Consider the following 21,229-nt stretch of genomic DNA (forward strand, 5'->3'; position numbering starts at 1 on the left):
TTCACTCCCTCTTTCCCCTTGTGACAGTAGAAGGACTCCTCTGACATGACATCTTCTGCCCTCCCACCTCTGGATGGCCAAAAACAAAGCATGCTGCGGCGCAGGAGATGTGTTCGGTTGTGATTTATTCCGTTGGTTTCTTCCTGCACTGTCTGAACACTGCCCTATTCTTTCACCTTAGTAATTGATTTTCCACCACACCTATTTTCTTCACCTTCAGTTTTCTCTGCTCCTCTAATGGTTAATCTGGCCTTGCCCTGTGATTGACAGCCGCCTTCCTGTCAACTCCAAGGGCGGGTTCTTCCTCCCTATTTAGCCTTGGCTCTTATTCACACCAGTGCTTGCTATTGCCGTGTGCATACTTGCTCCTTACTATCCCTATTTTTTTCTTGCATTCTTATTCTTGACCTTTGGCTTTCCTCACTGACTGTTCTTTGGACTCCGATTTGGCACTGCATCGCTCGACTGTTACTGACCCTTGGCTAGCTGACCTCTCTTTGTTGTTGTCCGTCTTGTCCCCGTTTTGTGTTTCACATATACAGGAAGGGAACGTCTTCGTGGTTGCCGCCTATCACGTAGGATAGGGCCTGGCAATAGGAAGGGACAGTTGGGGGTTTCAGCTTAGGGCTCACTGTCTCTTGTGTCCCATCCCAGGGTTCCCTAACAACTGTTTAACAGCAGATAATGGAAAGATTTGGACCTGTTCTGTGCCATTCCTGGGTTTGACTTACAAACACTGCTGCAAAATACTGATATGTGAATATGGCCTAATGTGTTAGTGCCTACTTGCTCAGAGAATCTCACCATGGAAAACTGGACTGTCAGATTAATTAATGAAATTTGTTAAAACCAAGCCTTTGATACTCCGTCTTTGATATCATTGTATATCTAACAGCTGATGTTTGATAGTTTACAGGCTTAAGTGGGGATATCTACACGCCTCGAGTATAAGCCGACCCGAATATAAGCCGAGGCCCCTAATTTTACCACAAAAAACTGGGAAAACTTATTGACTCGAGTATAAGCCCAAGGGGAAAATGCAGCAGCTACTGGAAAATTTCAAAAACTAAAATAGATACCAAAACAAATTACATTAACTGAGTGGGTTACTGATATGTGAGAGACATGGAGGTAATAATTATTACATTAAACATTATTAAGGCACTTTATTATTTCCTCCATGTGTCTCACATATTAGTAACCCTTATATGGGGCACACAGGGGTTAATGTGAGGGACATGATGGGGTTAACTGCTATTAATGTGAGGCACATGGAGTTACTAAATTACTAGATTAATAACTAGAATAACTAAATTAATAACCCCAAATGCCTGACATTAATAGGCATAGTAACTCTAGCAGGTACCTGTGTGTTTTACTTTCACTTTACTGTATGAGCTCTCCTGGATGCAGACACAGGAGCAGGGACCTGCCACCTACCGGGCTTTCATCTCTCTCCCCCTTCACTTAATTTATGCAGTTCCTTGCAGTCCTGTGCTGCGTGACTCGAGTATAAGCCGATGGGGCTTTTTCAGCATAAAAACTGTGCTGAAAAAGACGGCTTATACTCGAGTATATACTGTGGTTCATATTCACAGAATCGTGCCATGCAGTCGGTCGAGAAAAATTACTTTTTTCATAGCTGAATGTATACCCAAAGGTAATGTGTTTTCACTGATCTGTTTTTGGTGTAAAAAAAAATAATTAAAAAATGGGGTCATGTGCCAAAATTTCAACCACTACTGTAACACTAAAAAGTTTATGACAGGATGGGTTGATATTTCCATTAATACTATAAACAGTCCCCCGGTTGTATTTTGGCATATCCAGTTATAAACAATATGTGAACAGCATGAATGAGGAAATTAAACTATTGGCAGAAAAAGCATCATTAGAAGCCAAGATCAGTGCGACATAAGAGAGATATAATAATAATAAAAAGACATAAAATAAGCACGATAATGCCATGTTCTTGTTTAGTTGCTTGGTAAGACTAGTTATCTGGCTAATCGTTGCAGGTTGGGACATTACTTGGGTACTCTTGAGTGCTAGTAAAAATTAAAGTGTTTTTTTTAAAAAGCTCAATATGCCCCTCCCTGTTGTCGTGGCTTCAGGAGGTATTGTACATCCGCAGTATGGAAAAATTGCTTGCGGAATTGAATCAAGATGACAGTGTACACCAACAAATGTGTCTCCTATAGAATCACTTCCATTACTCTGCTGAGTTTCTGTCTGCCTTCCCCTCTACTTCTTCATAACCTTCCCTTTTTATTTTTATTGTTCTGACATATATCTGTCTTTGTTTTCTACTATTGGATTTACTGTTTGACTTTGCTGTGGCAGCGTCCTTGTTATTGCACTTCCCCCCCCCCCAACCTCTTCCTTGCTACCCACCTGATGTATCATATTCTCCCCACTCTTTCCACTTGCTCCCTAACCGTCATTCTCACCTTCTTTTGTGTATCTCCCTTGTTATTGTGTTGTTACTTTGTTACTTGTTTTCTGTTTTCCAAAAAAAGAACCTTCAATAGAAAAGTTTAATGATAAAAAAAAGCTCAATATGGGGCCTTAAAAAAGTGATATTTCTCACCAACCCCTGGCATTCCATTTTCCATACTGCCTGGATCCTGATGGTCTTTCCTTTAGGATGTCTCTTGAATTACATATGCCTTGAGAAACCTCTGTAACCAATCACTGGTTGTAGTTGTGACCTGATTTCCTGTGTTGTCCAGACATCCAGAAGTAAGACCAGCAGGGCCCCAGGCAGCATGAGTATTATATTTTAATCCCCAAATTTAGTTCTCTGAAATATATTTTAATTTCCCTAGAAAACACATTTGAAATGACATCTGTGGTGGAAATTTTTGGCATTATAATGCAGGATTAGACAATGTTCAGCCATATCATAGGCTCTATTAGGAGCTATAGTCACAGGCAAATTAATGGACACCTGATGTACCGAATTACAGTCCATGGGATTCCTTGGGATTTGCTGTTGGTCATTAGACAGGTAAATTTTTATTGCTCTTTCCAATTTTCTGTTTCTGTGAGGGAGCAGAAGAACAGAAAGATGAATACAGAGATGAAGTTACCCTAATAGAAACCAATAAAGTGCATATAGTATAGCGATGTCATGTAATATACATTGCCTTAAACGGAGTCTGTCTGCAGTTTTGAGCAGGCAGATCTACTGACAGTCCTAGGTTGTTGCAGGGAACAGGAGCTAAAACATACCTTTGACTATGAGTTTAATAAAAAGAAAAACACAACTGGAAAGAAAAAATCAACATTTATTCCCCAGGGGTGGGCCCCTATACCGAAATGCACCGTCACTGTGCATTGAGCTGCTACATAGCCTCTCGCTTCTGGTTAATACCTCCTCAGTAGATAGATGAAAAATACCCACCGAACATTCCCACATCATTATTGTATGAACAACTAAAGACAAAAAATAGCACTAAACATCACAGTCATCAAATGTAAGATAATCATATACACATGGCACATCCTGGCTCCAGCTCTTTATGTTAGCGAAAAATCATAATTCCATCATTGTGCAATTTCAGATGTGTGTGAGTCATTTCTCAAAGCCACACCAGCCAATGTTTTATGGATGCTTTGTTTGGTTTCTATAAAGTTTCAGTGTTCTGTCCTTATATTCCTTTTAGTAAGTAGATGGTTGCAATCACTTTTCTACTATAGTTGCATCTATACTGTAGATTCTTTTGTTTTGCAAAAATCAAAGGGATTGCCTATAAGTGACATGTCTCCCCTATAGATGTCTGTTCACTGGCAGTCTGACCCCTGAGACCCCCAGCACGAGGGCTTGGAAGTTACCCCGAGTGCTCCATGTGAATGTTCAGGCTTGGTCAATTCTACAGTCACTTCCTTGGGACTACTGGGATGGCTATCTCCATCAGTCCTATAGAAGAACTTGCAGGCCCCTGTTCTGTCACTTTGAGTAGGGGTTAATTATCTATAGTGGGGGAACCGCTTTATAAAAAGGATTACCTTTTATCAAACTCAATGTGAAGTGCAGATTATACGGAAGGGATTGCTATATTTACACAGTCTTTTTATTTTGTACTTATCAGTCTGTCTATATCTCGCTATACATGAAAGAACGCCATGCAAACAGAAGGCTTGGCTCTTTGAACAGGAAATATTGTTTGAAAAAAACCTTTAACTTACATGGATTTATATTTTCGAGCATTGCTAGAATATAAAATAAAGTTGCAAGATAAGGATCAGGAAATCGCATACAATGGAATAAAAGAAAACGTACTTCTAACTTAAAAGACTGCATTTACCTTTCCAACTACATTTTTGCCTCAGTTTAAAACAAGTCTGCCAGTAAAAAAATCAGTATCAAACTAATGACAGTACCTTGTAGGGCAGATTCTATACTTTCCAAAGATGCCTTTCTTATTATATACTGCAGATCCATTTTCAGGAAAATCAGCATTTAATTATTATGCAAATTAGTCAAAAAGGGTTTTAAGGGTGTTTCTTCTATTAGGGCTTCATTCTCCACTCTAGCTAACCACCCCTAACTGCAGACAAAGTGTGACAAAGTGGAAGATATCACTCAAGTAATGGAGGCAGAGTGGGGCAGCAGTTAGGGGCAGTTATCTAGAATGAAGAAGAGGGAACGTCCCTAAAATCCTGATTTTCATGAAAATGGAGGTGCAATACAGAATAAGAAAGGTATCTTTGGAAAATGTAGGACCCACCCTTCAAGGTACTGTCATTAATTCGATACTGATTCTTCCTGCTGATAGACTCCCTTTAAATATAGCTGAGCCCTCTTTGAACTGCAGGATTGTGCAAATGTAGAGCTGGAAAAGGAATGAATGTCATATTTCAGTTAAGCATATTGAGTGGTTTGTACATTTTGTCAAGTGCCTCAGGAATGAAATAGATGATTTTTTTTTTTAAGAAAGTGGAAAATTACATATCCTGCTGCTGTTATAGGAACATCCTTTCTTAGATTATGCTCATAAAGCCCCTTATCATGTGCATAGGTTTTTGCAAGCGTTAGTTGATCAGGGCACTCATGGAAATGATTAGGTACCTTATGACCAGCTGTAATTATTTTATGTGTAGCTCATTATAATTTTGTGCATTTGTTGTAGTAGGCAGATTCTTCTAACATTTATTGTTCTGCTTTACAGATTTTCTATCTTGCAACATTTTTATACACAATGAACTATGTATGGCAGACCTTCAGTCATTTCAGAAGAAGAATAAGCAATAACCTAATTCAGGTTAGTAAGCGTGTATATTAAAGCTGTACATGTTTATATGTTGTATTGGAGATTTATGTGATAGGTTGTTTTATTATTAGAATCTGAAGATCTGAAGATACTGGCACTCCCAACCCAATTATTATTATTTAATGGCTTCCTATTAGCTGGGGCAGTAAAAGAATATGACATAGTATAACCTTTTTTGTCTCTTTCTGCCTCATTAACCATATTTAGTATTAAACATTTAGGTGGAGAACCTTTTGAACCTTTTAAACCTACATGTGATCTTCTGACTGATGTAGGATGTAATCAGGGGTGTAGCTATAGGGGGTGCAGATGCAGCTATTGCCCCTGGAGCCTAAGGGGGCTCAAAGGTCTCTAAAATATAAGAAGATATCAGTATTATGGATAGCACATGGTGAATGGGGGCCCCATTGCAGATTCTAAAGTGGGGCCCAGAAGCTTGAAGTTAAGCTTATGGATGTAATGCAGTCACTGAAGGAGTAATAAAATTAAAACATAGCTTTTAATAGTGATGTATAAAAAAGATTCTAAAATCATCCACCAATACACTAACTAATGGTGCTCAGGGATAGAAAGATTAGAGGTATGCCCATACATTATAGGACACACTTTAAGATACATGCCTCCACTAGCCCTGAGTCACCACTAACTACCCCAAAATGAAAGCAGGGGTTAAGTTTGCATGGTCAGTGGCTAAAGTGTTCACCCTGACCTATTTACAAATACGGCTGGGCTATTCCTAGCATCCTAGCCAGAAAAATGTTTAGCAGTAAAATTGATATCCTGCTCTCAGCATATTCCCCTCAACGCGTTTCATTAGCCCTATTACGGGTCAAATCATCAGGAGGGAGTGAAGTACTCGATAGTACTAATCGTAGTGCGGTAAGAACCGCAGTTCCCCCGTCCCGTATGGTAGGACGGAGTACTGGAGTATGCCCAAATATGTATGCATACTCCAGTACTCCGTCCTACCATACGGGACGGGGGAACTGCGGTTCTTACCGCACTACGATTAGTACTATCGAGTACTTCACTCCCTCCTGATGATTTGACCCGTAATAGGGCTAATGAAACGCGTTGAGGGGAATATGCTGAGAGCAGGATATCAATTTTACTGCTAAACATTTTTCTGGCTAGGATGCTAGGAATAGCCCAGCCGTATTTGTAAATAGGTCAGGGTGAACACTTTAGCCACTGACCATGCAAACTTAACCCCTGCTTTCATTTTGGGGTAGTTAGTGGTGACTCAGGGCTAGTGGAGGCATGTATCTTAAAGTGTGTCCTATAATGTATGGGCATACCTCTAATCTTTCTATCCCTGAGCACCATTAGTTAGTGTATTGGTGGATGATTTTAGAATCTTTTTTATACATCACTATTAAAAGCTATGTTTTAATTTTATTACTCCTTCAGTGACTGCATATTTATTGAGTAATTACCCCTCAGTGACATATATTATGGATGTAATGGTACACCCAAGGGATGTTAGGGACATAAGAGCTGTTCCTGTGCCATGAGCAGCTAGTGCTGACTGCGAAAACTAAGACTGTAGGTAACTGCAATTCTGGGTGTTTGATCTCCTAGATGCTGTTTTCTACAGCAACTACTGCATCTAAAGAGCTAGGCTGGTCTTCATCTGTTAGCATATCAGCTCCCTGAAATGCAATAACAGGGTGCCAATGGTTTAGCAAAGAGTTTGTTTGGTATAGGCATGGCTGGCAAGAATGACTTGGAATACCAGCTATTAGTATACTATAATATTAGTGAATCAGAGCTCCTGTATAGTGGGGAAGGCTAAAAAGTGTAAAATTAGAATTAAAATTAATTATTTAAAATAAATTCCTCTCCCATTGTCAGCAGTACAATCTGCATTGATCACAGTGCACAAAGGTTAGTCAAGTTCAGAGTTTCCTTTGGTTGTGATCCTGAATATTATGTTGGAGGGCAGCTATCAATTACAGTGGTTCTCCAGCAAGTGATTGCATGGGCACTTCTGTGCCCCACGTGATCCCCATAACATACATGAACGTGTAGTTGTGGGGAAGGGACCCTCCATGTGACGTACATGTACATGATGATACAGAAAAGGGAAAAGGAGTTATACATAAATATAAGTAAATGAACTTTCGACTCATAACTCATTGTGTATTTGTTTGTCTGCCCTTTTGATCTGACACATGCCTTGCAAGTATTTGCCCGTGTTAAGTGTTGACGTGTACATGCTCCATGTTAGCTTTATGTGAAATTACAGGCACAGGTCAGGTTGTGTTTTAGAATAATTCTCGCCTTTGTTCACAGAAAATATAACCAAAACTTACTGAAAACAAACAGACCTAGGTTTATCATGTAGTCATTTCCTTATTTATAGAAGTGTGGAGGTCAAGTTCAGGAATATATGGTATGTTCTGTGCAAGTCAGCTTTATAACATATTGTTACTCCTCCTTTTAGATCTCAGACAGAGAAGTATGCATTGGAAGAATAGCAACAGTTCTATGCAGGTAAAAAAAATATTGCTCTACTATTATTGATGATGATTTGATCATTATCATAATCTATATCCGTATATACTAATAATTAATGAATTATGTAAATTATATCAAGGCAAATGTATTGCTCTAAGATATCTTATAGAACTATCCTGTTTATATCCATTGGTTGGCTGTGCATTTTATATTTGCTGTGATTGGTATTGCAACTCTGTCCCATTCATTTGCATGGGACTGAGCTGCAGCATGGCATCACTATGTCATTGGCTTCAGAAGAGATAAGTGGCACTGACCGAAGTGCTGATGTCTTATTAAACAGCTGATCATTGGAAGTGGATTCCACATGCTGTAAGTGAATGTGCCTCCATGTTGCTTTCTAACTGGAAGAAAACGGGCAAACTGTGCCACGAGCATTACCTGATTATCTCTACACTAAGCCCAGGCACATTGCAGAACCCCCATCATATCAATCTAATATTAATGACCTATCGTATCAGTATCCTATCAGTCTCGGAAAAACACCTTTAACTTTGAACAGATCATAAGTGTTTATTATTAACCCGGTGACATAAAGTCCTAAGTACTGTAAATGAGTCTACATGCCAAATATGACAAATCTTACTTTAGCTTTGTTTTATAACTTCCTTTTGAGTCTTGCTAGTTTTGACCCACATTTCACTATAAGATCCTACAAGAAGAAACTCTTTCTCTCCTGTTTAAAAATGTTGCCCAGTTTAGAAAACTTCTTTTCTTTAAGGGTGAACAAACCAGATTAGACCCAACCCCAAAACTTTTGAGATTCGTCACTGGCGAAACATTATTATACTGTGGTGTCTCCTCAGAACACAGAGTATAACAAGTGGAGGGGGCCACACGGTGGCTCAGTGGCTAGCACTGCAGCCTTGCAGCGCTGGAGGCCTGGTGTTCAAATCCCGCCATGGGCAAAAAACCATCTGCAAGGAGTTTGTATGTTCTTCCCATGTTTGCATGGATTTCCATCCCATATTCCAAAAAAAGACATACTGATAGGGAAAAATGTACATTGTGAGCTCTATGTGGGGCTCACAATCTACATAAAAAAAAAAAAAAGAGTATAACAAGTGGTGGCTCAGGAGAGGTGAGTAAAAGTAACCAACAGTTATATTCACCTTGCCTCATGTCTCCAGGGCATCCTGAGGCCGCTAGGCATCCTCTTAAAGGGGTTCTATCACTAGAATACCGTTTTTAAACTAAATACAAGTAAGAATAGCCTTAAGAAAAGCTATTCTTCTCTTACCTTTATTGTTTTGATCCGTGCTACTGTTCCTTAGAAATATCTTCCTTCTTCCTTATGTAAATGAGTTTTCTCGCAGCACTGGAGGCCTTCCCCAGTACTCAGACAGCACTGGGGTCGTCCAGTGATGGCCTCTGTCTTCTTCTCCGCCTCCCACCTCTTCTCTTGTGCTACTCTTCTCTTCTTCAAAAAAGAATATGTATCGCGAGAGAAGAGGTGGGAGGCGGAGAAGAAAACAGAGGCTGTCACTATAGAGTTTTCAAGCAGCACTGGGGGCGCCTCCATTGCTGTTTGAATGCAGGGGAACGCCCCCAGAGTTGCAAGAAAACTAATTTGCATAAGGAAGAAAGAAGATATTTCTAAGGAACGGCAGCGCGGATCAGAATAATAAAGGTAAGAGAAGAATAGCCTTTCTTAAAGCTATTCTTACGTGTATTTAGTTTAATAAGGGTATTTTAGTGATAGAATCCCTTTAAGACCTCTGCCTAATGTCACATGACCCAGGGACACCATTCATGCCGGTGATTGGCACTCAGTGGTCATTTGGAGTGCATCGAAATCATAAGGCTTTGACCCAGTGTTATGAAGTCACATGTGCCCTCTGAGACCCAATCACAGGCCACAATAGTTAGTGTGATGTCAGCTAGAGGCTCCAAGTCGACGCCAAGAGACCACTGGATGCTGCGGAGACCCTGGATTATAATAATACCATTTGTTTGTGGTGAACAAATTCGCCTCAAAATGAACTGAAGATCCGAATCTCACGAGTATTCATCAAACAAATCTTGTGAGGTCTGCTCATCTGAAATTGTCTTCTACCCCTTAAGGGAAATTTATGTTAATAGAGGAGGCTCTACTATTGGCCTGGATGGAGAGCAGTTACAAAGAGCATCTCTTGCTCTTAAGGGCCTCTTCTGTCCTGCTTTACATGACTACTTTGTTAGTGTCTATTCACATGACAGGGTTTCATAGCCATGTGCTAGTCAGTTTTTTTTAATGGCTATTTTTTCTTTTATGGTTTATGTAACCGATCCATTACATAATAGAACGTGCTATTCCTCAATAGACCCCTCAATACAGTCAAGTGTATGAAGGATCAGTGAAATCTAATTAACCTCGAAAAATGTACTTTTTAATGGCCAACACATAGTCTTGTCATGTGATTGAGCTCTAATACATATTTTTTCTGTGCTAGAGGTTAAGGCAAAATTAAATACTTACTGCTTACTAACATATAGGATTTGTGGTCAGCCAGTCATGCCAAAGTCAGAGGGTTTGATTTACATTAATCTAAAGTGTATGACCAGTTTAAGTTGGAGCGACTTAAAGGGGTTGTCCACAGTATAAATGTTTGATCGCTGAGGGCCTGATTGCCAGATCCTCCATTGATCAGGAGGGCAGGGGTCAGAAAGTTCCCCTAAGCTCTCTTTGTGAATGGAGCACTTGTTCACTTATATGACTGGCACATCACAGTCCTGGCAGCCACACAAAAGTGCACTGTGCTCCATTCACAAGGAGGCCTTAGAGCAGGGATCTCAAACTCGTGGCCTGCGGGCCAACTGTGGCCCTCGGGACGATAGTTTGCGGCCCCCAGCAGCCACCCAGGAGTCAGGCGGCCGCCATAGCTGCCGGGTGTCTACTGTCACAGTAGACACCCAGCGCTAATGCTTCCGGTCGGTGCCCACACCGATCGGAGGCATTAACCCCTCAGGCACCTAGGCCATTTTGTCGGTGATCGCCGGCACCTGGAGCATGCTCTAGGGCCGACATCACGTTGGCATGACAGCCGGGAGCCTTGTAAAGGTTCCCTGGCCGGTCTTCAGTGATTTTCTTTCTTTTCTGCAAAAGAAATGACAATTTTTTGCGATGTATTGCAATGCATTAGCATTGTAATGCATTGCATTAGTGATCAAAACCCCTGGGGTTCAAGACCCATAGGGGGCCTAATAAATGCAAAAAGAAATTTAAAGAAGTTAAAAATATAAATAAATATATAAATATAATATTTAAAAAATTAAAAAGTTTTAAAAATTCAAATCACTCCCCTTTCCCTAGAACACATATAAAAGTAGTTGAATACTGTGAAAGACATACAGGTTAGGTATCACCGTGTCCGAAAAAGCCCGCTCTACAAATCTATAAAAATATTTTTCCTGTACGGTAAACACCGTAGTGGGAAAAAAAAAGTCAAAAGTGCCAAACTGCCATTTTTTCACTGTTTTTCCTCTGATAAAAATTTGAATCAAAAATTATCAAAGCAATAGCAATTCCCCAAAATGGTATAACTGAAAAAGTACAACCCAACCCGCAAAAAAAAGACTCTCTATGCATCCCTGTACACGGAAGTATAAAAAAGTTACGGCTGTCAGAATATGGCGTCTTTTAGAAAAAAATTTTTTGGGAAAACCTGATGTGGCCGAGCCTCAGCCAGACTCTACCTCCAGCGGCCCCCGGGTAAATTGAGTTTGAGAGCCCTGCCTTAGAGGGACTTTCGTGATGAGTGTCCATAGCGCCACAACCTCTTTAATCTCATCTTCCGATAACAATCTTCTCAACTTTTAGATTATTGGTTACTTAAGCAAAAAAAAAAAAAGACATTTTGTAATACTACCATCAGACGTGTTTAATAAAGCATTAGTGGTGCATTGTCCAAACCTTGTCTAAGAAATTTGTTAACAAATGGAGGTAAAGAAATTATAACCCAAAATTGCATTCTATGTAAGAAAGTCAATTTGGATTCTAATGCTATTATTGTCTTTTAGTGTGGTTCCGGTTTTATTCATCTCACCTGTGTTATCTTACGGAAATATTGAAAAATGCTACAGGAACAATAGCTACAGGTAAAAACATGGTATTGACAGTAATATAACAGAGCGTCATTGTCTTGGCACTAAAAAATTTGTAATATTAGAGTGAGACAATCTACGCAAAATCTATAAACCTGTCAGTATGCATTTGGTTAATTCTTATTGTCATGAATACTACAGATTTAATATCATGCTGCTTCTAGAGCTGACCATCCTTACATATAGCTTAAACACTTATTATTCTGTATATTGGGTGCTCTAGAAATCTGCTGTAAATGCAGCCAACCGAAATGTTATTTCACTTTTACATTATGGGGAGCCAGGGATTTGGAGTAATAGAACAGGGCTCTGACCTATGGAAAGATATGAAATTAACCAACATATTTTGACCTATTATATTTATACTTTAAAATAGCTCTGGTGTGTGTATAGGAGCTAAGCTGCATTGACTCAGTTCAGCCTGTATATAGAGAACAGAGCTGTTTGCTTCCTGTCCCATACTATGTATCAGGTGCTAGGAACTAATCGGGGGTGTGCAGGGTGACAGACTTCCTCACAAATTTGATATTAGTGACACATCTTTAGTATACAGTCATGGCCAAAAGTTTTGAGAATGATACAAATATTAATTTTTACAAAGTCTACTGCTTCAGTTGTTCTAATGGCAATTTGCATACACTCCAGAATGTTATAAAGAGTGATCAGCTTAACAGCAATTACAGCAAAGTCAATATTTGCCTAGAAAATGAACTTTATCCCCCAAAACACATTTCAACATCATTGCAGCCCTGCCTTAAAAGGACCAGCTAACATCGTTTCAGTGATTGCTCCATTAAAACAGGTGTGGGTGTTGATGAGGACAGGGCTGGAGATCAATCTGTCATGATTAAGTAAGAATGACACCACTGGACACTTTAAAAGGAGGCTGGTGCTTGGCATCATTGTTTCTCTTCTGTTAACCACGGTTATCTCTAAAGAAACACGTGCAGTCATCATTGCACTGCACAAAAATGGCCTAACAGGGAAGAGTATCGCAGCTAGAAAGATTGCATCTCAGTCAACAATCTATCGCATCATCAAGAACTTCAAGGAGAGAGGTTCCATTGTTGGCAAAAAGGCTCCAGGGCGCTCAAGAAAGACCAGTAAGCGCCAGGACAGTCTCTTAAAAGTGTTTCAGCTGCAGGATCGGGCTACCAGCAGTGCAGAGCTTGCTGAGGAATGGCAGCAGGCAGGTGTGAGTGCATCTGCACGCACTGTGAGGCGGAGACTCTTGGAGCAAGGCCTGGTCTCAAGGAGGGCAGCAAAGAAGCCACTTCTCTCCAGAAAAAACATCAGGGACAGACTGATATTCTGCAAAAGGTACAGGGAGTGGACTGCTGAGGACTGGGGTAAAGTCATTTTCTCTGATGAATCCCCTTTTCGATTGTTTGGGACATCTGGAAAACAGCCTATTCGGAGAAGACGAGGTGAGCGCTACCACCAGTCTTGTCTCATGCCAACTGTAAAGCATCCTGAAACCATTCATGTGTGGGGTTGCTTCTCAGCCAAGGGAATCGGCTCTCTCACAGTCTTGCCTAAAAACCCAGCCATGAATAAAGAATGGTACCAGAATGTCCTCCAAGATCAACTTCTCCCAACCGTCCAAGAGCAGTTTGGCGTTCAACAATGCCTTTTCCAGCATGATGGAGCACCTTGCCATAAAGCAAAGGTGATAACTAAATGGCTCAGGGAACAAAACATAGAGATTTTGGGTCCATGGCCTGGAAACTCCCCAGATCTTAATCCCATTGAGAACTTGTGGTCAATCAAGAGACGGGTGGACAAACAAAAACCTACAAATTCTGACAAAATGCAAGCATTGATTGTGTAAGAATGGACTGCTATCAGTCAGGATTTGGTCCAGAAGTTGATTGAGAGCATGCCAGGGAGAATTACAGAGGTAGAGGTCCTGAAGAAGAAGGGTCAACACTGCAAATATTAACTTGCTGCATTAACTCATTCTAACTGCCAATATAAGCTTTTGTTACTCATAATATGATTGCAATTATATTTCTGTATGTGATAAAAACATCTGACAAACACACATAAAAACCAGAGGGCAGCAGATCATGTGAAAATAGAAGATTTGTGTCATTCTCAAAACTTTTGGCCATGACTGTAGATAAATCATTTTTTAAGCCTGGAAAACTCCTTTAATACTATCACCACTCTGAACCACAGACAGTATTCACCTCTACCCTACTCAAGAACTCCATTGAAATTAGATATTTAACTAAACCACAAATATTACTATTAATTCACCACCTTAGATCACCATAGAAAGTAGATATTAACCCCTAAATATTAATAGATCACTACCCTCTTAGCCACCCAATGATATCTGTGTGCCATCTGTGTCCTCCATGGACTTAGCCATTTTATCTAGTGAACCCAGGCTGCATAAAGATCAGGAAAAGGATCTTTCCAGCATTTTGCCCCAGGCTCCCAGCCCCTATACATGCTTGTGATAAAACATGGGCCTGTATGAGTTCATAGAAAATAGTAGGTCAGTGTGCTAGTTATTAAAATTCTAGGACACTGACAAAGCACCCATTCATGTGCGTAGAACCTAAGGGTAGTGGTCCGAGTATTGCCTTATGTGAACCCAGCTAAAAAAATGTATATATATATCCTATATAATGAATATCAGTGCACATATAAACAGTGACAACAGCTGGTCTTTACATAAACAGAACACTATGTGCATTACTGAGGTTTCTCTTTGCTTCTTACAGCTGTTTGGTGCTGAATATTGGATCCCAGATTGCGATAGACCCTGTCTCTTCTAGTGTTGGTGGCTGCACAGTCTTACACATATACAGCACCATTGTCTTCATGGTAACATTTTGCCTTTCAACAATAGGTATTTTGGTAAGTACTTAAAACATAGCATTGAATTCCTATTGCCTCTTCTGAAACCAATGGCCAACTTGTATGAAGAATTTTCATGTGTTTTATGGTTATCAGCACGTATGGTTGTCATAAGATGATGCGGAATAATCCCATGTCAGTACAATATATGGACTGATAGGAACGGCTTTATCAGAGCCTGCAATTACTTGTGTGGGCATCCACATTTTCAGACTGTGACTGTTTATTCATGTAAACTTATATATTTTACTACTTATTTGTGGGGAGATTTCAAGCAACATAAGTTATTTTCTCCTTAATGGGCTATGCCATAAATGTATCAGAGACGTAGATCTATCTTCTGAGACGTGCACCTGTCTTGAGAATGAAAGCCCCCATTACCATTTAGGCAATTTCTGGCATTCAAGCTGTGACTGAATTCAGATGTGGCCAGGATTATACGTTCAGTTGAGCTCATTGTACATCTCCATTTCCTAAATCCCATAGAAGTGAATAGGAGCTACAGAAACAATGAAGCACAGCGAGCAATGGTTTTTTCATAACTTGGATCTTGTGCCTTAAATGTCTATGATGGGAATACCTTTTTAACTTCTGTTACCTATTTCTAGATTACATTGGGTTACTCCTATCGATTATTCAGAAGGATTCAAAACGAGTCAAGATTACTACAAGACCATTGGGCGGCCATCATAGGCACCAGACATAGCTTACTTCTGTTCCCTTCTATCTTTCTTTTCTGCAGCTTCCCAGGTGAGTCTAAAATATACAAGTTCCATCTTTCACCATGGTTGTCCTTCCTTTTCTAGGGTGAAATATCATGTTCTATTTTACTTAGTAGTTGTAGAAATGTTGTGTATTATTAGTAATATCATGTTCTTTCATATTTGCTCATTACAGTAGTTAATAATAGACATATGAGAAACGTTATTGTCATATTTATTAATCTGTCCTTTTTTTATCACAGTTATTATACTGACTCTTGCTTATGCAAATGGTATAACCAAAGGCTCCCAAGTATTATGTTATATCCAGGTAAGTTAATAAAAATACCTAGAACGTAAAAGGGTATCTCAGGTTCTGCAAATAAAGCCATTTCATTGTATATTGAATATTTTTCCAATAGACTTTACGCCCCAATTCCTTAGCTTTAAAGATTTCTTGACATGCACAGTAACTACATTTTTTTTGTTTTAATTTTTGTAAGCAGTAAGAAAAATCACATACATATGGCATTGCCATGAATGTAATGGCCCGAATAATAAAGTTAACTTATTCCATAAGTTAACTAAATTATTGTCTTCCACCCACCCCTCCCGAAAAAAAAATAAGTTAACAAAATGCATGTGTCGCAGTGATACTAATAAAATTACATCTAGTCTTGCAAAAAGCAGGTCCCAAATGGGTACATTGACCAAAAAAAAAAAAAAAATAGAAGTGTATGGTTAGTAGAATGCAGCAAACTCAAAAAGTATAATATATAATATATTAATTGGTGAATAGCACAACATTTATACCTCAACAAAGGCAGAAATGACCAATCTTGTACCCATGTGACTTTAAGACAGTGTAATTGAAACTACCATGGTTCTAATTATCTGAATTTAGATCAACAAAATGTTCCTAAACTTGTGTTGTTTGGAAAAAAAAAAATCCTAGCAGAATAAAATAAATCTAATTAAGAATAATCTCCCCAATTGAATTACCTTCCATTAGTTTACTTCCACTGGTCTTAAGAAGCAGCAAGGTTAAATACACAAGCCGCTGTGACTATGCAGATTTTACCCTGATGTTTTCTGGTCCCTTGATCATTTTCTGGTGGTTTTCCAAAAACTGCATATTGCTAAACATTCAACTAAGCAAAATGACATGTTGGCAGCCTGTGATACTGACATTATTCATTGAAATGTTCTTTTATGAGAATCAAGACTCAAGCCTCATGCTTAGCATATTGTGTGGTTAAGAACTAAGAGGAAAAAAAACCCTCTAAAATTAGTTTTAATGACTTCCAGTCCTGCTGGTCCAAACCATTTCATCTGGAGATCTGTAACTTGGTTCCAACACTGAGTTTTTATTATGCATGTTCATTATTATGTTGACTCTTTTGCATGACCTTAACATGTTCTACAATACAGGATGCTTGTGATATTTATGTTTGAATGGGCAAATATATAAGGTGCTTAAAAATGAAACATTTATGGCCATTTCGTGCAAAATATTGGCACAAGAAATCTATGAGTATGGGCAAATATGGTTTGTTGAAAGAAACAATAAAGCTTCTTTCAACAAACCATGAGGCAATCGTCTGTGATCTGCCTCATAGTGCATATAAACTGCAACCCCAGAGATTGTGTGAACATAGCCAAATACTTAGAACTTAGTGACTAGACATTTGGCTTTTTCTATTCTTCCCTCATTCTCACAATAGACCAGATGTTCATTTATTTTCAGTATTGGTGTAATTAAAATAAACAATAAAAATTTCTTTCTTTCTTTATTTCTTTATTTATTTCAGGCATTTACTGCGGTTTCTCAAGGATTCCTCAACAGCTTGGCATATGGATGGACACAGCAAATGATTCGTTGTGTGAAACAAAATAGCCTTCGCGATGTGGATACCCAGACTCCTCTTCTACGCTCTCAGAAAAATCTTTATGCCAGCATGCAGACATCTACCACTTACATAGGACCACGCTCTGTTTCTGCATTTTGATGATGACCACCAAAAACTTTGGATACTATAGAACAAATTGGAAGGAATCGTAGTGGAACTCTGGAGTATGGGTGTATTTAATAGGATCAAGACTGAAAATTCCTCAGTAAGCTCAAGGATTACTTTCTCTTCAAAATCAGATCTGTTCTTGAGATTTTGGCTGAGATTTGCCAGAAAGTGCTTACATATCTGATAAGATGAATCCTGCCCAACCATGCCAATTTAGGAAATCGTCTGTGATCTGCATGAGGGTGCATCATCTATACATCATATATGTATCAAAAATGGGCAGTTGGAAATGCACAGTCTATTCTGCAATACCGTGCAATGAGAGATCAGTAACAGGTGTCAGTTTTAGTGACACTGGAGATATTTATTGATACCAATACTTGGCAATGATTGATGGATCCAAGGAAGATAATTTTCTCTTTGATATTGTTCTATGTGTCTAGTATATGTGAAAACCTTTCAAAAAACATAAGATAATTCCGTTAAAACAGGAACTCCTGCGAGAAGCATATGGAAATAATTTATTTAAAGAGGACCTTTCACCACTTTGCAACCTGTGCAGCTTTCTGCCCCATGTTATAGATGCAGCTGCATAGACTGTAGTGCACTTTGAATTACCTCCCTAGCCCCCCTCGTTTTGGAGCTGTGAGCCCCGTAAATTTTGGCGCCCTGTATGGTAATTAAGGCTTTAGTGTCAGAAGGGCGTTTCTGACGATAAAAAGAAAAGCTATGTCAGTCTGACACTGTCCAATTAGCAGTGGACAGTGTCGGAGCTGCTTCTCCTGCCTAATCTCGTGAGTTCTCGTGAGATCAGGCAAATGTCTCTTCACAGGGCTGCACAGAAGACCCGGAGAAGCGATCCAGGCTGAGCACTGAAGTGGCTTATCTTCCATGAGGACAAAAAGCAATGAAATTTAACATGCTTGACCCTTAAGATGACATCTTGATTGTTTGTTGATTCTACAGAATTTAGTGGTTTTAGCCAACTCTTCTCTAATATGTATGAGTCTATATAGCTGCCAGTGTTAGCAGTACCGTATTTTGCGGACTATAAGGCGCACCGGACTATAAGGCGCATTACCCATGAGTGCCTTATAGTCCTGCCTAGGTCCATATATAAGGCGCACCGGACTACAAGGCGCAGCGCTGTCCGGTGCGCCTTATATGATTGAAAGAGGCGGCCGGCAGACTTTGCCGGCGGCCGCTTAACCCCCCGCGTGCCAGCCGCTTCTATTCATTTCAATGGCACGCTTCCATTGAAATGAATGGAAGCGCTCGGCACACGAGGAGTTAAAGGGATTCTACCTTTAAAAGAACTTCCTTCTTGATCACGTCGGAATAGCCTTAAAAGACTATTCGTCTCTTACCTTTTTACCATAGCCAGCGCCGCCTTCTTCCGCAGCTCCGTCTCTGTCTTCTTTGGGCCTCATGGATGACGCATGCGCAGTCGGCTCTAACAGGCTCTCGCAGCCAGAGCCGACTGCTCATGCGTCATCCATGAGGCCCAAAGAAGACGACACGGAAGGCGCGAACACAGCTCAGGGAGAAGGCGGCGCTGGCTATGGGAAAGGTAAGAGATGAATAGCCTTTTTAAGGCTATTCCGACGTGGTTAGGGGGAAGAAGTTCTTTTAATGGTAGAATCTAGAGTTGAGCGAGTACTGTTCGGATCGGCTGATCCGAACAGTACTCGCTCATCTCTAGTAGAATCCCTTTAAGCAGCGGCCGCCGGCAAAGTCTGCATGCCGCTTCCATACATTACAATGAGAGCGCGCTATTCAAATAGTTAGAGATGAACGAATACTATTTGAATAGCGCGCTCCCATTGCAATGTATGGAAGCGGCATGGAGACTTTGCCGGCGGCCGCCGCTTAACTCCTCGCGTGCCGCCGCTTCAAGCCTTATATAAGGCGCACCGGACTATAAGGCGCACTTTCGATTTCTGAGGAAATCGAAGTATTTTATGTGCGCCTTATAGTCCGGAAAATACGGTATTTAAAATTTTTGTTGACCTGCCCTCAAGGCCTTTAGGTCCCAGCAGCTCATAATGTTCCCGGATGTCATGTGACCACAAGGTCGGAGAGGGCATCATGGCTGCTCTAATAGATATGTAGCACTTAAAGACTAATTTAGGACTATTTCTCAACTGACTTCATTCACTGTCTATTTAAAAATCAGACATGTATATGTACCCACTGACTTCTATTGTTCTAAAAACAGATGTGTGACAGACATTAAAAAAATTGCCTCTGACATGTCCATTTTTCACAGTAATGTGCATGAGGTCTAAATGTGTAAACTCCAGAAACATCAGAGTTGTCCATTCATAGATTATGTCATGTAGATGTCAGCCAGTGAAAACCTGCCTGCTTTCTGCTCCATCACTACGCCACTGTACACATTATGATCTAGGCTGCAGTGTGGCTTTTTAAAAAGTAAACTGTGACTGCAGTCATTTTGTAGAGTTATGAGAATGCACTAACCGATATCACTCATACCCATACTAGGGTGAGACCGCTGATATTCAGCTGTTTTCAGAGCTGAAGGCAGTAATAGTACATTTTATTTGCGTTAAAAAAAAATTTATATGTGTTTTGTAAAGAAATATTAAATATTTTCCTTGACACTGTCTCCAGTTTGGTTTTTAGCTTCAGTATCACTACAGTAGATCTATATACCTGCACAGTCATTGTTGTTTTGTGAGCTGGTGAACCAGTCATATTAGTCTTTAACCAGGGAGATATAACTAATGTGAGAGAGTGAAGGGTGTGGTCTGGGAAGACAAGTATATTTCAGCCAGGCAGCTAAAGGGTGTTTGGTAAAAACTCACACCAGGGAGGTCAGCTGACTAATCAGGCCCTAATAACAGTCTGTGTGTGAAGACTAGCAGGGTAGCACCACACTGACAGAGTTCAACTATCCAGACCGGACCTCCAAAGCAGGTACTGTGCCACCCGTTGTTATTGCCAAGGTGGGAGACTGACCTGTATAGTCAGGGAAAAGTTTCCTTACCTTTAAGTTAGTTTATCAGCCGAGAAGGTATTTGTTTTGTTTATCCTGTGGCTTTGCAAAAGCAGTGTATAAGATAATCCTTTAATAGTCCCACAGTGGGAAATTTCAGTATGTTACAGCAGTATAGTAATACAGATACAGGATAATACACAGTAATATATTACAGACGTAGACACAGATATACTGAGAAGATAAAATATACTAGGAGTCCATAGCAGCTAAGGAACAGAAGAGAAAGAAGGAAGACTTCATAGTCATAATCATTACGTGTTACATGTGAATAAAGCCTAAACCTGTGTGCAACCCAGTGTCTGTGTCCCTGTTTCCTGCACTGCTACAAGCATCTACCTGAGCGATTCCCCACACTATGTATAGGAATAATGATGTATAGTTGAGTTGCAGACTGACAGTTGGGACATGTGACCTGAAGAAAAGGCAGCAGCAGCCATTTTGAGGCAGATGGTTGTAACTGATGCAGACTGAGGGAACTGTCGCTATCCACGTGGAGCATCTTTCTTCTGAGACCACTCAACTATTGTGGAAAGCAGCTACACTTGTCTGTACTGGATCCTGTTGAGAGAGGAGAGATTTTCTGAGACAGCTTAGGAACCGTGTCAAACCAGTTGTAAAGAGAAGTGACTGCCATCTTGGGTACAGAACTTTTGACAAGAGAAGCCCCCTCATTCAATAACTGTGACCGGCTACCCATCTAAATAAGACCCGGGTTGGCACGCCAAACTTTCTGGGACT

At 40.1% G+C, this 21,229-nt stretch overlaps 1 protein-coding gene across 1 annotated transcript in view; it reads left to right on the forward strand.

The window, feature by feature from the left end:
- The window catches only part of TMEM116 (transmembrane protein 116), a 35,802-nt gene extending 17,714 nt beyond the window's left edge, over window positions 1-18,088 (forward strand). Inside the window, exons 5-11 of the mRNA XM_075273764.1 lie at window positions 5,175-5,267; window positions 7,723-7,772; window positions 11,796-11,873; window positions 14,615-14,750; window positions 15,359-15,500; window positions 15,715-15,782; window positions 17,263-18,088. Coding sequence (XP_075129865.1) covers window positions 5,175-5,267; window positions 7,723-7,772; window positions 11,796-11,873; window positions 14,615-14,750; window positions 15,359-15,500; window positions 15,715-15,782; window positions 17,263-17,460 — 765 coding nt within the window. The 3' untranslated portion in view covers window positions 17,461-18,088. The remainder of the gene's footprint in view (window positions 1-5,174; window positions 5,268-7,722; window positions 7,773-11,795; window positions 11,874-14,614; window positions 14,751-15,358; window positions 15,501-15,714; window positions 15,783-17,262) is intronic.
- The last annotated feature ends 3,141 nt before the right edge of the window (window positions 18,089-21,229 follow it).

The sequence above is a fragment of the Leptodactylus fuscus genome, chromosome 1, assembly GCF_031893055.1.
Source record: "Leptodactylus fuscus isolate aLepFus1 chromosome 1, aLepFus1.hap2, whole genome shotgun sequence".
Taxonomy (NCBI): domain Eukaryota; kingdom Metazoa; phylum Chordata; class Amphibia; order Anura; family Leptodactylidae; genus Leptodactylus; species Leptodactylus fuscus.